Source organism: Megascapheus bottae, chromosome 8 (assembly GCF_031878675.1).
Source record: "Megascapheus bottae isolate mThoBot1 chromosome 8, mThoBot2.hap1, whole genome shotgun sequence".
In the NCBI taxonomy this organism is placed as follows: domain Eukaryota; kingdom Metazoa; phylum Chordata; class Mammalia; order Rodentia; family Geomyidae; genus Megascapheus; species Megascapheus bottae.
This window is the reverse complement of record NC_143516.1, coordinates 58,341,680-58,357,861: the sequence shown is the minus strand read 5'-3', so window position 1 is coordinate 58,357,861 and position 16,182 is coordinate 58,341,680. Positions and strand designations below refer to the sequence as shown.

The 16,182-nt window shown below is 39.4% G+C and overlaps 1 protein-coding gene and 1 pseudogene across 4 annotated transcripts in view; one reads left to right on the top strand and one right to left on the bottom strand.

Moving 5' to 3' along the window:
* Positions 1-938: 938 nt before the first annotated feature.
* The window catches only part of Fam135a (family with sequence similarity 135 member A), a 65,594-nt gene continuing 50,350 nt past the window's right edge, over positions 939-16,182 (top strand). For all 4 annotated transcript variants that reach the window (XM_090338490.1, XM_090338487.1, XM_090338489.1 and 1 more), the window contains exons 1-4: positions 939-1,102; positions 2,744-2,832; positions 12,836-12,925; positions 14,620-14,722. In XM_090338490.1, coding sequence (XP_090194616.1) covers positions 14,646-14,722 — 77 coding nt within the window. In that variant the 5' untranslated portion in view covers positions 939-1,102; positions 2,744-2,832; positions 12,836-12,925; positions 14,620-14,645. The remainder of the gene's footprint in view (positions 1,103-2,743; positions 2,833-12,835; positions 12,926-14,619; positions 14,723-16,182) is intronic.
* LOC150059998 (histone H3-like) lies at positions 11,613-12,001 on the bottom strand (annotated as a pseudogene).

The following is a 16,182-nucleotide window of genomic DNA, read 5'->3' as shown; positions in this document are numbered from 1 at the left end:
TTCCCAAGTGAGGGCACAGAACCTTTTTCCAAGTCCTTTTTTATTGTAGTAAAATATAAATTTTATACAAAATGTTCACCATTTAAAGTCCACAACTCAGTAGTCAGTCGGCTCACGTGGTGTAACCATCACCAGTATCCACCCACCAATTTGGTCACCCAAAACCTAGGCGAACTGGTCTTCCCAGGCGGCTGTGGCTGCTCACGCAGCTTCACCCACGAAGCCGTGCAGATCCAGCACGAGGCTGCGATCACCAACCGCTATTCCCACGCCCGTTCTTGGAGGCTGGGCCTCCTGGGCGGCCGCCTGTTAAGGAGGCTGGGCCTCCTCGCTCTTTGGGTCACCTCCAAGCTTCCAGACCCGCATCGCTCACAGCCGCCGCGGGCTCCCGAGGGCACCAGGGCACGCGCAGACTCCGCGGTCCCCACAGCGGGGCGGTCTCGGCTCTCCTACCCGGGAACCAGGAGGGCCGGGAGAGGGGAAGAGCGGGGACCCCTCGCCGCCGCTCCGTCCGGGACGCGGCTGTCGTCACCGTCACCGCAGGGAGGAGCAGGACGCGTTCCACACCACCACACCCTTTTCGGCCGCACCTGCCCAGTTCCAAGCTCAAATCCCGCAGCCTCGGCGCGGCAGCCGACGCACTTCAGTGACGCAAACCCCTCATTCTCGCGGGAGGAAACGAGATCCAAACGGGGCAAACAAATCTGGAAATCTCAGTGGACATAGAAGCCGAAGCAGAGACGGCTCCGGCCGCACGGAGGGGCGGGGCGCGAAGTCGGAGTGGGCGGGGCCTGTCCTCAGAGAGGGAGGGGCGAGGCGGGGGGAGGGGCAGCGGAGGGCAGAAGCCGGGGGGCGGGGCCTGTCCTCAGAGAGGGAGGGGGAGGAAGGAGGTGGGGGCGGAGGGTACTGGCCGGGGGCGGGGCCGCGCGCCGGGGACCTGTGGAGCTCAGGTAGCGCCCGCTGCCTCCCAGCGGAGGACTCAGGGGAGAAGGCCGCCACTGCGCATGCTCTCCGGCGGCTCTGGGCCTGAGGCCGAGCGGCGGTGACTGACCCGCGGCGGCGACAGGGAGGCTGCGGTGGTCGCAGTGTCTGCGATGGCGATGTGAGTGGGTCCGAACGGGATGGTTCTGAGACGGGCAGGGACCGATTCCTAGCCCCTCGGCCTGACGCAGGGACAGGCCCGAGCCTGTACAGCGGTCCGTGAAGCCCCCCATGGCCGCCGCAGCGCCTCCGCCCCCCGGCCCTCACCCCTGTCCTGGCCGGACCGGAAGCGGCCTCGGCCTCCTGTCGCTCGGCCTCCCGTGGCGTTCCGGGCCGGAGCTGCCGGACCCCGCCCGGTCCCTGCTCGCTGAAGGTCGGTAGGGACAGCGGTGCGGGACGTTCTCCCGGAGGCGCGGGGCCACGGGCCGCCGCAGCCCGGCTCCCCGGTGGGCGTACCCCCTCGTTCCCGGTGTCCCAGCTCAGGGCCCCGGTGTCGTCCCCTCACGGTCCTGGTGTCCGCCCTCACCTCTCCGGTGTCCTGTCCCCAGGTTCTGGTGTGTCCCCCACGGCCCCAGTGCCCTCCAAGTCCCCGGCGTCCCCCACGCAGGGTCCGGCGTTGCCCCCCTTGCCTCCCCAGTGCCCCCCGCGGCCCCGGTGTCCTCTCGTCCCCGGTGCCCCCCCCCACGGCCCTGGGGCCCCCTCTGTCTTCACCCCCTTGGCGAGTCTTTCTCTTCATCTCGCGCCTTCCCGGCCCCGGGGTCCCTGGACTAGAAACCGCGTCCTTCCTGTGGCATCTGACTGCGGGCCGGAGTCCGGCCCCGGGGGCCCACAGGGCTTCCTGGGGTAACCTATTACTCATTTTCCTCTTTGGATGCTTGTCCACGTTCTCTTTTGCCAGTTTCTGTGGTGGTTACTTGTTTTTGAGCATTGCTTTGCGCTGGCGTTTATTCCTCCCAGGCCTCCTTGCTTTCTGTCCAGTGGTTCTGCCCTGGGTTCTTTTCCATTTTGGATCCATTTCCAGTTTCCAATTTTTTTTTCCTATTTAAACTGGTTTGTGTAGATAGACCCTCTTCACTTGTCTGTACATTTTTACTTCGCAGTAAATCTCAAAAAAGTTGTAAGCTGCTCTCTAAGGTGTCCACTCAGTTCTTGAAACTTCCAACTTAATAAAATCTCTTTGCTTTTCCTCACCAGCTGTAACTTAATAGAAGTAAATACTGACTATATTGACTGTTACACTTAGTGACTGACGCTTTGAGTTTTAATAATTTTGTTCACTAGTCACTGCAGAAGAAGCAGCTGCAGACAAATCTCATGAAACTATAAAGGGTTAATATTTGTTAAAGGTTGATCTACAAAGATGTGCTTAAAATTGGATATCCTAATATTCTCCAGTAAATTTCATTTTCCAAGAACGAAGTTTAAATTTAGCCAACTTTGTATAATAGTCTGCTACTTTGTTTTATACATTAATGTTGCAATTAATCGCATCATTTCTTCAATGCCCCTGCTCTCTGTAATAAATGCATACAATTTTTGCCAATTTAATAACTTAGTGTGATTATTGAAGAAATGCATAAAGGCAGAAGCATTAAATTTTTGAAATGGGCAAAGGAACTTTCTAGACAGATTTGGAAAAATGTCCAATTATTTATTGCAGTCAAGTTGGATTAGAATAAAAACCTTTTTTATAATTAACAGAACATATTTTGGAAGCATCTGGTGAAGCAATTGTTTTCAGTGAAGATTGTCTTTTTTCTAGGGTTCAAGATCAGCTGGATTATGTATTTCATTTTGGAATCTCAAAACAGCTCACAAACAGTAAATTCTTCCTCGTATTATCTTTGTCAGGTAGGAATTAAAATTTTCTGAGTCTATGGATGGAAATAGCAAGACAAGAAGTGTAGTTTCTTGTTTAATGACATGTAGAGGTAAAAGAAGGATACTTGTTATTTTACCACACTTTCTTTAGGACCAGCAATGACTGTGTATGGTAAAGAGTAAGAAACTCCTTAGCTTGTGAGATTTTTTTAAAATGATTTTTCAAGTGTATATAAATATAACTGCTATTTCTGAAAGAATCTTCCTCTCATTTAAAGGCTGACCTTTTAAAGGAAATATTCATAGTTAGTGTCTGTAGATTCTCATTGTTATATTGAATTGATTTTATGCTCTTTGACTTATGGTATACAGCAGACACAGGATTCAATGTTAAGCTCTATAACTCATGACATGAGTTTGTATAAGTCACTTAACCTCTGTTATCTCACTATCTTTACCTGAGACAATGTAGTAATAAAGGTTGCCACCCAGTAATCTCTCAAAAGTAGGTCCTACTCATTAAAACATAGAGTCACCACAGAAATTACTATGTAAATACTTAATTTTGTCTCTTTAATTTTAGACTATAAGACTATATAATTGCTTAAGTTCTTTAAAATCACACTGAAACTTTTGATTTTTTGTCAATCTCTAATTACTGTGAAAAATCTAGTAGAATGCAAGTGAATAGAGTAGTGAAAGTTCACAGGCAATGAAACAGACACTGGAACATTCAGTGTGTTTGCCAAAGAGTTGGTACTGAGACTTGCTTATAGACTTATGTCTTTGGTTGCCATCTTTATTCACTGTATTAGAGAGTTACCAGGGAGATTATTTAGAGATCAGATGGCGCAAGCATTTCCTTTGTTCTGATTCTAGATATGAAGGAAGCTACTTAAAAATGAATTGTGATGTGTGTGTATGTTTAAATAAATGGAGATGTGGGCATATAGATTTGAAGTGAGTATGAGTTTTTGTTTAGTAGATTTGTTTTATCTTGTTTGTATTTCACTTTTTCCAGAAGAATATTTAAAAATGAGTAGGACTGAAAAGCAAAAGTAGTGACGTAGAAAATATTTTCAGGGGAACCAGTAGTTTTTCAGAGAGGTTACAAAAGCAGTTTTTCGTTACGGGTTTTTAATAAGGAATATAGTAAAGCAACTCCATAGTGGGCTTAAACATTTGAAAAGAATGACAGTTTTTAATATGTACATACTTAGCTATGATGATTTTTTCTTTTCTTTTTGGTTGTGGGACTTGAACTCAGCCTGGGCATTGTCTCTGAGCTGTTCAACCCAAGACTATCTATCACTCTACCTCTTTAGCCACAGCGCCACTTCTGGTTTTCTGGCACTAATTGGAGATAAAAGTTTCACAGACTTTTGTATCCAGGCTGTCTTTGAACTGCAATCCTCAGATCTCAGCCTCCTAAGTAGCTAGGATTACATGCATGAGCCACCAGCACCCAGCAATATGTTGCATTTAAGAGAAAAAATTAACCTCTTCTGACAGAACTATAAAAATGTCAGGTATTATACCATTAAAATATACTTCTTCCTTGAGTAACTTTACTGAATAAGAACTTAAAAAGGGGCCAGGAGTTTGGCTTAGTGATACAGTGCTTGCCTAGCATCTACGAAGACCTGGGTTCACTTCCTCAGTACCACATACATAGAAAAAGACAAAGTGGTGTTGTGGCTCAAGTAGTAGAGCTCTGGCTTTGAGAAAGCCCAAGGACAGTGCTCAGGCCCTGAGTTCAAGCCCCAGGACTGTCCCCCCCCCCCCAAAAAAAAGGGTACTTAAATGTCTGGGCTCTGGTGGCTCTAGCCTCAGGAGGCTGAGATCTGAGTATTGAGGTATGAAGCCATCCCAGGCAGGAAAGTCCATGAGAGTCTCATCTCTAGTTAACCACAAGAAAACCTGAAGTGCCACTATGGCTTAAAGTAGTAGAGCATTAGCTGTGAGCAAAAGAGCTTGGGACAGCCCCCAGGCTCTGAATCAAACCGGGGTCCTCAAGCATGCTAGGCAAGCATTCTACCACTAGGCCAAACTCCCAGCCCTCAATAGTTATTTTTTGTTTGTTTTATGTTGGTCCTACTGCGGGCCTGGTCACTTTCCCTGAACTGTTTTGCTCAGGGCTAATGCTTGACCCCTTGAACCATTGGTAGTTAATTGGAGATAAGAATCTCACAGACTTTCCTGCTCTGTCTGGCTTTGGACCACAGTCTTCAGATCTCAGCCTTTTGCGTAGCTGGAATTACATGTGTAAGCCACTGATGCCAACTCACAAAATAGTATTCCTAAAAAAGTTGTCAGTATAGAAGTCTGATAATAGTAGGCTCAAACACTTCTAAGTTTTATGAAATGTGTGCTTGCTGTAGTTGTTAATTTAATGCAAGAACATTCCTTTTAGTCACCTTGAAGATACCTTCTAGGATCCAAGTGCATTCTTCATGTGATTTGAGCAGTATTAACTGTGACACCCATTCTTTGATGTCTTCAAATGTCAGTCTATAGGCTCATTTTGAAAATAGTGCTGTTTATAAATGTTTAAGCAACAGAGTCAGGGCATACTGACACATAAATCACAGCTTTAAACCATGAAAACCAATATAGTGTTTACCGTCACTTTAATTTGGGGATTCAGAACCCTTGATTTTTAAGTTAATACTAATCCTTACTCTGATTTAAGCCATAAATTAGCATTTTTAATCTTTCATCCAGTGAGGATAAGGTTAAAATGGAGACTATTTTTAGCCCCTTTAATAGTCATTTTGTCAGTGCATGATATAAAATTAAATGCTTGTAAAATGTCTCCTTTTTGTAAGGAGGAGAGTTCAAAAGAACCTTCAAGTCGATTTTAGTCATGAGTAAAATTATTAAAAAAATTTATTTCAAATAGCACTATGGCTCAAGTGGTAGAGTGCTAGCCTTGAGCTGAAGAGCTCACAGACAGCACCCAGGCCAGAGTTCAAGCCCTACAACTGGAAAAAAAAATTATAAAAATACTATTTCAGGGGCTGGGAGTTGGCCTAGTGGGCTTGCCTAGCATACATGAGGGCCCGGGTTCGATTCCTCGGTACCACATACATAGAAAAAGCCAGAAATGGTGCTGTGGCTCAAGTGGCAGAGTGCTAGCCTTGAGAAAGAAGCCCAAGGACAGTGCTCAGGCCCTGAGTTCAAACTTCAGAACTGGCAAAAAAAAAATACTATTTCAGTAGATAATTGCAGTATTCAGTCTGTCTTTTCCTTTATTTTCTCCTGCATCTAAACAGATGTTAATTGAATTTTATTTGATTTTAGTTTTAATTCCTCCCAAGGTCTTCTGACCTATATAAATGAGAATATTTGCAAGCCATGCAGTAATTTCCAGTAAATAGTTTCTTGAATGGGATTATATTTAATTGAATTCTCAGTACCCCCCCAAAAGCCTTCAATAAATACAGTCCTATTTTCCTTTATCTAAATCATTCCAGAAGCAGCTTTCAAGTGTCTCATAATGAGCAATTAAAATTCTGTTTCCTTACTTTGTTCTCATGTAGAAAGTGAACCATAGAAATATTCTCAGAAATTATGGTCCCTTCTAAATTATATTTAAACCTTGCTTTTCCACAAGTTGCTTTAATGCTATGTTTATGATTTTTTATATTTAAAAACATTCTCTTGAGAATGCTTTTTTAATGTGAAAGCCAGTTCTAAAATCAGTATTAATTAATTTCTCTTTTAGTAAACATCTTTCTATACAAATTGTAAAGATATTGGAATACAAGCAGCCTTTAAAAATGCTTTTGTTTGTGTGGCTCTAAGGTGTGAGAATTTTGAGGATTCCATGATTAGGAAGTAATTTTAATTGTTTGAGAAGTTAAATATAGTTAAGTATAATTTCTTTCATGTGTTGCATTATGATTTCAGTTTTTCTTTTGGTGGCTACATTTATTTCATGTTTTGGTGATCATTAAGTCTGTTTCATACAGCAATTCAGTTGTGTTTTTTAGAATTTTGCAGGTAGAAGTCTAGGCTACGGAATTTGATGCATTTAAACTTTGTTCGTTTTCATTATTTCCTTACTATCCGATCTTAAATAAGTTATATAAAATTTCTGCTGTTTAGAGTAATAAGGAGCTTTTCAGATTTTTAGGAGAATTAAACACAGTAATATAAATCTGTTTCTTTAAAAGCTGATACACTGATGAGCTTTATGAACCTTTATTTGGTTTTTATTTTATTTACTACATGAACTACATTTAATATCACCAATAGACACATAGCTTTATAAAATGTATTTGTCTATGAAGACATGTTCATTATCTTAAGTTTGGAAAATGGCAGTGTTTTCTCTCCAAAGGAGAAGAATTTAGTACTCTGCTTTTAAAATTTCTGTAAGTTCTGCAATGTAGGATGTGGCTGGTGAAATGACATATCTGGAGTTCATTTTGGTGGGTGAGGAGTGATGATCAAAGCTTGTAGATAAGTGATTTTTCTTTTTTTGTTGGTTCTAATGCTTGAACTCTGGTCCTGGGCACTGTCTCTGAGCTCCTTTTGCTCAAGGTTAGTGCTTTACCACTTGAGTCACAGTGCCACTTTTAGCTTTTTCTGAGTAGTTTATTGGAGGTAAGAGTCTCGCAGACTTTCCTGCCTGGGTTGGCTTTGAGCCTTTCACAGAATTTCGTGCCTGGGTTGGCTTTGAGCCATGATCCTCACATCACAGCATCCTGGGTAGCTAGTATTACAGGCATGAGCCATGACAAGTGATTTTTTCTTTATGTTTGCTCTTTTTTATTTTCATCTTTATTATAAAGATGATATATAGAGATATTAGTTATATGTCAAGTATTGAATAAATTTCTTTTTGAACAGTGTGAACCCCCTCCCTCATTTTCTTCCAGTATTTTCCCTCCTGATTCCTCATTTCCAATATAGTGTCTAGGGAGTATTACTGCTCAATTAGTTCACCCTTTGTCCCACCATTTCTCTTTACCATATGATTATAATAAGCCCAGCTTTTTCATGCATCACTTTGTGTGACAAATATTGCTGATGAAATTATGTTATTACAAGGGTGGTGTGAGTTAAAAGCCAACTGAATGGTGGTGATCTCCTAAGGTAAATGGCAGGTGGCTTGGAGCAAGATGTAATCCAGTGACTGGGTATGTTTAGGCCTTGTAGGAGAGAACTTACAAATATGGGTAGAGTGTCTTGGATTTAAACAGCTAAAACAGGAATTGAATGCAAATGAAGAAACAAGACTATGGCTCCAACAATCAGACTTCCCAATTTAGATGATCAGAATTCATGTCTAATATCAAGCTGAGGTAATGAAAAGCAAATTCCAGTATCACTAACTTGTGTCTTAGGTTTATTGTTCTTTGGCTGAACCTCATCAAGATTTAGGAAAGGTAGAAACTAAGTGTCTACCACCAAGAGTCTTCTTACTCTCCTTGGCCATGCGTTTTGTAAGAATCTTGTTATGTATTAGAGAATAGGATTTTGAAGATTTTGAGAGTAGCTTCTGTTTGAGACTTTCTGCTTATTACTTTAGAGCAGCAAAAGAAAACTGACCCAAAACTTAGATTAGTTTCACTGAGTTAACCTCCTAAACAGAGCTCTGTTCCCATCTTATTCCTATTTAATGTAGTTGAGTACATATGTGTTAGATATTCTTCCCTCTTTTGTTTCCAGTTCCCAGATGTCGTTCTCAGTTTCCACCAGCTAGCATATTCAAGCTATGTTCAGGTATAGTGTGAGACCTTCATGTGGTTGAATCTGTTCTTTCATTTGGTATCAGTGCTCATATGTTTGCCATAAATTGAGCTTATTTACTGTTTGAATGTCAGCATTTTAAAGTGTGTATATTTTTATATAATATGGCTTCTAAATGCAAGCTTACTACATTAGCTAGTCTTCAGCTGGAAAAAAAGGATTTTTTACCTAATGCTGAAGGACAAAAGGAATATGTTATCTTTAACAAGAAATGATTTGCCTGTTGCCAATAAGGGACATTTCAAAAGAAGTTTAAAGGTAAATTGGCCCATAGGAGATACTTTTCTCATAAGTGGTATCTTAGAAAAATTCTAATAGTTTATGGAATTCTTAATGTTAGTGTATTAAATGTCAAGTCCCGGCCATCTTTCTGACAGTAGGGATTTTTTAGTGAAAAGAATCGCTAGAATTCCCTGCCTTCAGAAGTTACATTTTAGCAAAAGAGGTACAGCAAAGAGATAATAAGTCCAATCTTGGTGGAGCCCAGTTGTAATCCAAACACACCGGAGGATAAGGCAGAAGGACTGTACTACATAATGAGACTATCCCAGATAGCCAGGAAGAAAGGAAGGAAGGCAGGAAGGAAGGAAGCAAGGAAGGAAGCAAGGAAGGAGGGAAGGACATCTTTAACATGAAGCAAAAGAGTGAATCATGTGAATATCTGGAGAGAATATTCAGGACAAAGAGCCTGAGGCAAGAATATATCTGAAAGTTCAGCAAGAAAGTTTTAGCAAGTATGTTTGGAATGTTGAGAATGGTGGGAGATGAGGTCAGAAAAGTTACAAAAGATCTAAAAATTACAGTGGAGCTTAGCTGTATTTATTGTATCATCAGAGAGGTAAGTAACATGAAAATCTGAGCAGTCTTAATTGCATAGGACATTTTAGAAACCTAGTGTCTTTCCTTCCTTTTACCATTCTTCAGGGCTTTGTCCAATTCTGTGATCAAATTTAAGTCACTGTCTCAAAGATATTCTAACCCATAAAAAACAAAAGTAGAATGAAGTTAAGAGGCAGACTTTTCTTTAAAATGAATATGTCAGATATTGCAGGTATTATTTATGTCTGTTTATAGTCTGTATGTAGAATCACCTGGCCCCATTCTGTGGGTTATCTCACTTAGCTTTGAGAAATGTATTCTCAGGATGTATGGCAGTTTTGCTGGAGAGGAGGATGATGGAAATATAAGGAACCATACCTGCCATTTCAAGCATCTAAATATCCATGTGTATACTGTGGTAAATATTCCTATTTTCCTTCCCCAAAGAAACAACTAAGGTGCCATGCACCAGTGCAGTGGCTCATGCCTGTAATCTTAGCTATTCTGGAGGCTGAGATCTGAGGATCACCATTTGAAGCCCCTGGGCAGAAAAGAGTCTTACCTCCAATTAAACACAAAAGGACAGAAGTGAAGTGAAGTTGTGGCTCAAGTGATCTTAAACACAGAAACTAAGGAACAGTGCTCAGGCCCTAAGTTCAAGCCCCAGGACTAGCCCAAGAACAACAAAAAGAAGCATAGCCAAGGTGTTATCTACCTGTTACACACTAAACCAAGTTCACTGAGAGAGAGATACATTACTTTTTGTCAACTCTGCAAGTACAGTGGCCTGTGAACAAAACCCAGTTATGTGTGCCATCTCCATCCCTTGTACATATATTCAGCATTTTGTAATGAATCAAAAATGAAGAATAAGTAATTTGTGGTTTGTAGTACAGGACAGGAGTAGGGAGAATTCCAGGCCCTGCAATGAAGAATGTCCTTAGTTCTGCTCTCTGGTAAGAATGCCGTAAATGATCTTTGTCTTTACTGTCTCTGTGTCTTCCTTATATTAGATTCACCTCTATGGCCACATTTCCCAAGTAAAAATCTGTCAGAAATGTAATAGGGGTTTTATATGTTTGTCTCCATTCAGCTATATGTGCCAGAGACTTTACTAAGTTCTCTGCATGTAGTTAATATACCTGCTTTATTTCTCTCTGAATCCAACACATTTTAATAGCCTTATATTTAAATTTAATTAATTTCAATAATCCTTTAAGTAGCCACTATCTTGAATTTGTGTGAAACTGCAGGTACCTAATCAGGATGGCAGTATCCTTACCCTTCCTTGACCACATGACTAGTCTTTGATAAAGATACAAATCCTGGTGTTGGGAATTGGAATAGTTGACTACAAGACCTTACATTTCTGCTTGTTTCCTATCATCTTTTCTTACAAACTAGCCAGTTCTTGCCAAAATAAACACAATGAAGAACTACCAACACAACTGTGGAAATTGTCATGGTCTTCCATTGGTACATTCTCCTCTTGCTAATACATGATTACCAAGCTGCTGGCCTCTATTTTAGGATTGTGGTTAATTGAAGATAAGCATCTCATGGATTTTCTTATTTAGGATGATTTTTAATTGAAGTTCTCAGATCTTAGCCTCCTAAGTAACTGGGATTTACAGGTATGGGTCACCAGGGGTTTGGCAGGAATTGAACTGATCTGTAACTAGAAACTATTACAATTCCTATCCTATAGTAGGTGTTCAGTCAGTTTTTGAATAATTTTTTTTGTTTGTTTGGTGGTGGGGCTTTAACTCTGGTCCTGGGCACTGTCCCTGAGCTCTTCAGCTCAATGCTGTGGCCCTACCCCCTTCATCCACAGCACCACTTTCTTGAATAATTTTTTTTGTCATCAATAAGAAATTACTTATTTAAAAAAATCCAAATGCTGGCATTGTCCAGAAAAATTTAACAGGTTTATTTATAATTGTTATAAAGTTGAACTGCTGAAACTTGTTCATTGAAACATGTTAACTTTCATTAATGCTTTGTATCCCCACGGTTATATTAAAATTTCACACACAAATGAAAATGGAAAAACTGCCAATACCTGATTTCTGTCCCCTATTTTACCACTGGCAATCATCTACTTAGGTACCTCTTGACCCCATGGGAGGAAAGAAAAAAACAAAAACCAAAAAACCCTAACATTCAGAACTACTGATAACAAGAAAAGGGGGGGGACTTTGAGAATGAAGTGCTTCCCATCTTAGTGGGTCCTAAGCGCGTTCCCCACAAATGCGGCATGCTAGATGGATATCTTTTGGCATAATTGTTACACGTTTGGCATGGATAGTGCACAGGTTGGTATCTTCAAAAAAGCCAACAAGATAGGCCTCACTCGCCTCCTGCACCAGTAGCTGGAAGCGCAGGTCTGTTTTGAAGTTTCTCGCACAAGACTCTGGAAAGGGAGCTTGCAGATTAGAAGCTCCGTGGACTTCTCATAGCGACTAATTTCACGAAGCGCCACAGTACCAGGCCTGTAATGATGCGGCTTCTTCACCCCTAAGGTGGAGGGCGTGCTCTTGCCAGCGGCCTTCGTAGCCAGCTGTGTCCTGGGCTCTTTCCCTCCGGTGGACTTGCGAGCGGTCTGCTTGGTACGAGCCATGGCATAGAGGGGCCTTCCTCACCACCCTTCTCCTTGGGCTGGAGCTCGGCGTTGGAGAGCAGCGGTGGCGTGGTGGCTGCTGCGAACACTCTTGAATAAAAATTTTAAAATAAATACTTTATGTCTGAGTAAGGTAGGGTATGGAGCTATGATCAGCTGTGATGTCGACTTAAGATGAGAGTCAGCATAATAGATATAAAGCTATCATCTAAGAAAATATATATGAACTGTCAGAGATTAAACGTTAACTTCTATGAAATGGGGAATATCATTAGATAGATAATTAGATAAATAGATGGATAGATAGATAGATAGTATTCTTTGGATCTGCATTGAATGTTGTATTATTGATGTGATTATTTAATGTGAAATAACTTTAGAAGTTGGTAAAATCACTTTTGGGGGGAAATAAAACTGTAATGCGTGAATGTGGTTTTCAATTTGAACATTTACCTAACATAATTACACCAAAGACAAACAATTTTACTTGAGAAGTATTTTTAAATGTGACAAAACTATAGCATAGTTAGGGAAACTTTATTCTTAAAATATTTAAAACTTACATTGTTAGAAGTATTCATTAAGATTGTTTCGAACCAATGAATTAAGAAGGTAATGCCTACTGTTGTATTTTAAATTATATTTAGTGTATCTTTAATAAAATATACAATAGTTAATATCACTACTAATGAAATTGTAATTTCTAAGCTTTGTGGATAACATACATCTTTTGTTTAAATTGAGAACAGTGAATAATTGAACATAAGATTACCTAAAGTAGCTTTAAAACAAAAGTACCTACTGTTTTGAGATATTGGTATTTCTTTCTTATAGGGGGAACAATATATTTCTAACAAGAATTAGTAATTGGAAGAACAAGATTTGGTATACAATTATGTTTCAATGAAGTTTCGATCAGCAGAGGTAAGGATATGACATTTCTTTTGTACTTAGTTTATCATAGATTGGAATATTTGCTAAATTTTAGGGCAGAACTATTTTAAAAACCATGAGGGGTATAAATTTTACCCTACTTGCAAGTTAACAAGTTAGTCTCTTACAGTGTCATGACTCATGAATAAAGACAGAAATGGTTTAGTCACAACAGGAGCTAGAGAATCAGATTATTTCCACATATGAGTAGGCTATATTACAAAATACCCGAACTAAGGGAATCTGAACCTTTATAGTCGATAGTAAGCCTACGTGGCTTTTCAGTTGGAGGGACACTTTATTGTATAGAACAGAACACAGTCTGCCCTTTGTTCTAAAATGAGACAAATGGGTTAAAAAAAATGTCCTTGTAAACATATCTGGAACAAAGTGTCACTGCTTGTAAGACCTTCAGAAATGCCAGAGAGTAGTGGAGAATTGTCTGCCAATTTCTTTTACTCTAAATTATTTTTCTAAATATATGCTATTGATAAGGTAATGGTTATATTATTTTCTGGAATAATCAAAAGATGATACCACAGAAATACCTAACAACAGATATTATTTAAACTATAACATGCTCACAATGTAATAGTCATAATTAAAAATAATATCACAAAATTACATTTATTGATCTAAATACTCATCAGAAAATTAAGTGAAGTAAGCTAGGCTATGAAATGTACATGTGATCAATCTTACCTTTATAAAAACTATTCTATTGTACATGTGAATGTATATTTCAGCAGGTAGAATTGTAACTGTTTTACTTTTTTTTTGTTAATCTCCTTGAAAATGAATACTTTAAGCTTTTCTAAAAAATTAGAAGTGACTAGTCATGTGTCAGATGCCAGTGGCTCACATCTATAATTGTAGCTACTCATGAGACTGTGATCCGAGGATCATGGTTTGCTTGAAGCTAGCCTGGACATGAAAGTCCTGAAATTGTCTTTTTTTCATTCAGTCATGGGGCTTGAATTCAGAGCCTAGGCACTGTCCTTGAGCTTTTTCACACAAGGCTAGTTCACCACCACTCTGAGCCACAGCACCATTTCCAGTTTTCTGGTGGTTGATTAGACTTCCCTGCTCAAGCTGCTTCAAACTGCTATCCTTATCTCAGCCTCCTGTATAACTTGGCTTATAGGCGTGAGCCACCAGCGACCAGTTTCTAAGATTCTTACTTCCAATTAAGCAGCCTATCATGTCTTTTAAGAATTCTTTATTTGCTTAACAGAGGAAAAGAAAGCATTCATGAATTTAAAGAATGCAAATTTTCATTTTGACTGTAGAGCTACTAGTGATATAGACTAGAAGAGAAAATTTTGATATTTTAGTTTTTCTTTAAGATACTATTTCATTTATAAAAGATAAAATCAAGAGATTGTTTTAGCAGTTTGTTGTATTACTTAGAATCACATTAAGTGTCATCAAGGGAAATTAATTCTAAAGAAGCATTGTAACAGGAAAAAAATTCACATTATAGAGAGTAGTGCTTATTTGGTAAATAAATATCAATGTCCTGATGGTTAGGTTAGACTAAATGAGATACATTGAACTAGTTTACTCCTGCCTATATGTCATATTCTAAAATATGTTTAAAAATTAAATTTTGATAAGTTGGCATTTTTGTTGTGCTTTTCATTTTTCCTGCTTTTTAAACTAAGGTGCTTTTTTTTAAATACCAGATTTGTCTTCTGAGTATAAATTGAAAATGAGTGAAGTTCAAGCAATGGTAGAATTCTCTGTGGAGCTGAACAAGTTCTATAATGTGGATTTATTCCAGAGAGGGTAAGTATTTTAGTGTGAAAATGGCATATCAATATCATTTTAATTTAATTATATACTTTCGTTTGCTTATAAACTTTGTACTGAGGATTGAGATTACTGTGGTAAAAACATGTACGTTCTCATATTTGCTCTTTGAGGACTTTGAGCTTAATAGGGGAAGTAAATTATACACACAAAATAACTAAATAGAGGTACAAAGCATGCATAATGAAGCTTCAATAAGTATTTATAGAAAGGGCTGTAGAATTAGAGCAAGAGAGATAGTTGTGGGTTAGTATGTTCAATAAGTCCTCATGCAGATTAGTGCCAAGTGTGGATAAGACTAGATAGGCATAGATCCTTTCAGTATATAGCCTCATGAATGTAGAGATTAGTAGAACAAAATTATAAGTAGTAATGACTGTTATAGTGAAGAACATTTAAGAAATAGGATACTTTCTAGGAGAAAGGCAAAAGAGAGTAATAAAGACAAGGCTTTGCTGTTGAAGTGCTCTAAAATTTTTTTCTGATGTCTAGAAAGAGATGGCACTACTAACTTTGATAGCTATCAGTAGTTTTTAAGGAGGAAAAAATGATCACTATTGTTATAACCAGCACTGATTTAAGATGGTGAAGATTGAGTTTTTATTAGACTGATGGTTGCATAGAAGAAGTAGAAACAATAGGGAGCAGTTTAGGGGGTTTGGGAGTGACTTCAATTGGTGATGGAGGGATTATGAATAACAGGAGTAGAATAAGAAAGATTTCCTGTTTTATAGGAGTGATTTTGGCATACTCATTAAAAAAAAGGGAACATCCATTTTGAAAAAATAAAAATAGCTATGTTATTGGAATGCTATTTCTTCCTCTGTTGGGTGTTAGTTAGCTAAGAAGGTTATAAAGCCTGACTGGTAGCTTATGGGATATTACAATCCATTTACAAAACTTTTTGGGTTCTTTTGCCTGATATTGTCCGTTCTACACTGTAAAAACACATACCCTAATTGTTTTTGAGACATGCTTACTTATAGGAGATGGGAAGCAAGAACTGTCTTGTTTGCAGCCTTCAAGTCCTGGGTCTCTCTCTGTCTTTTTTCCACATTCTGTATGTAAAATAACTAGCTTTTCCTTTAGACCTTATTTTACTTAGCTAGGAACATCTACTTGGAATTTTCAGTTTTCACCTACAAATTAGCTTTCTTGGGTCCTGTAATTTCTTAGGAGTTCATTGCATAACGTTTCCAGGTTATTGAAGATAGCATACTTCACCACACCTTTCATATGACTTATCATTTTCCCAGTATGCTAAAGTTTCTTGATCATTTTTCCTTTTTTAAATGTATTTATTATTATTATTATTATTATTATTATTATTTTTGCTAGTCTTGGGCTTAAGCTCAGGACCTGAGCACTGTCCTTGGACTTTCTCAAGGCTAGAGCTCTAACACTTGAGACTCGGCACCACTTCCAGCTTTTTCTGT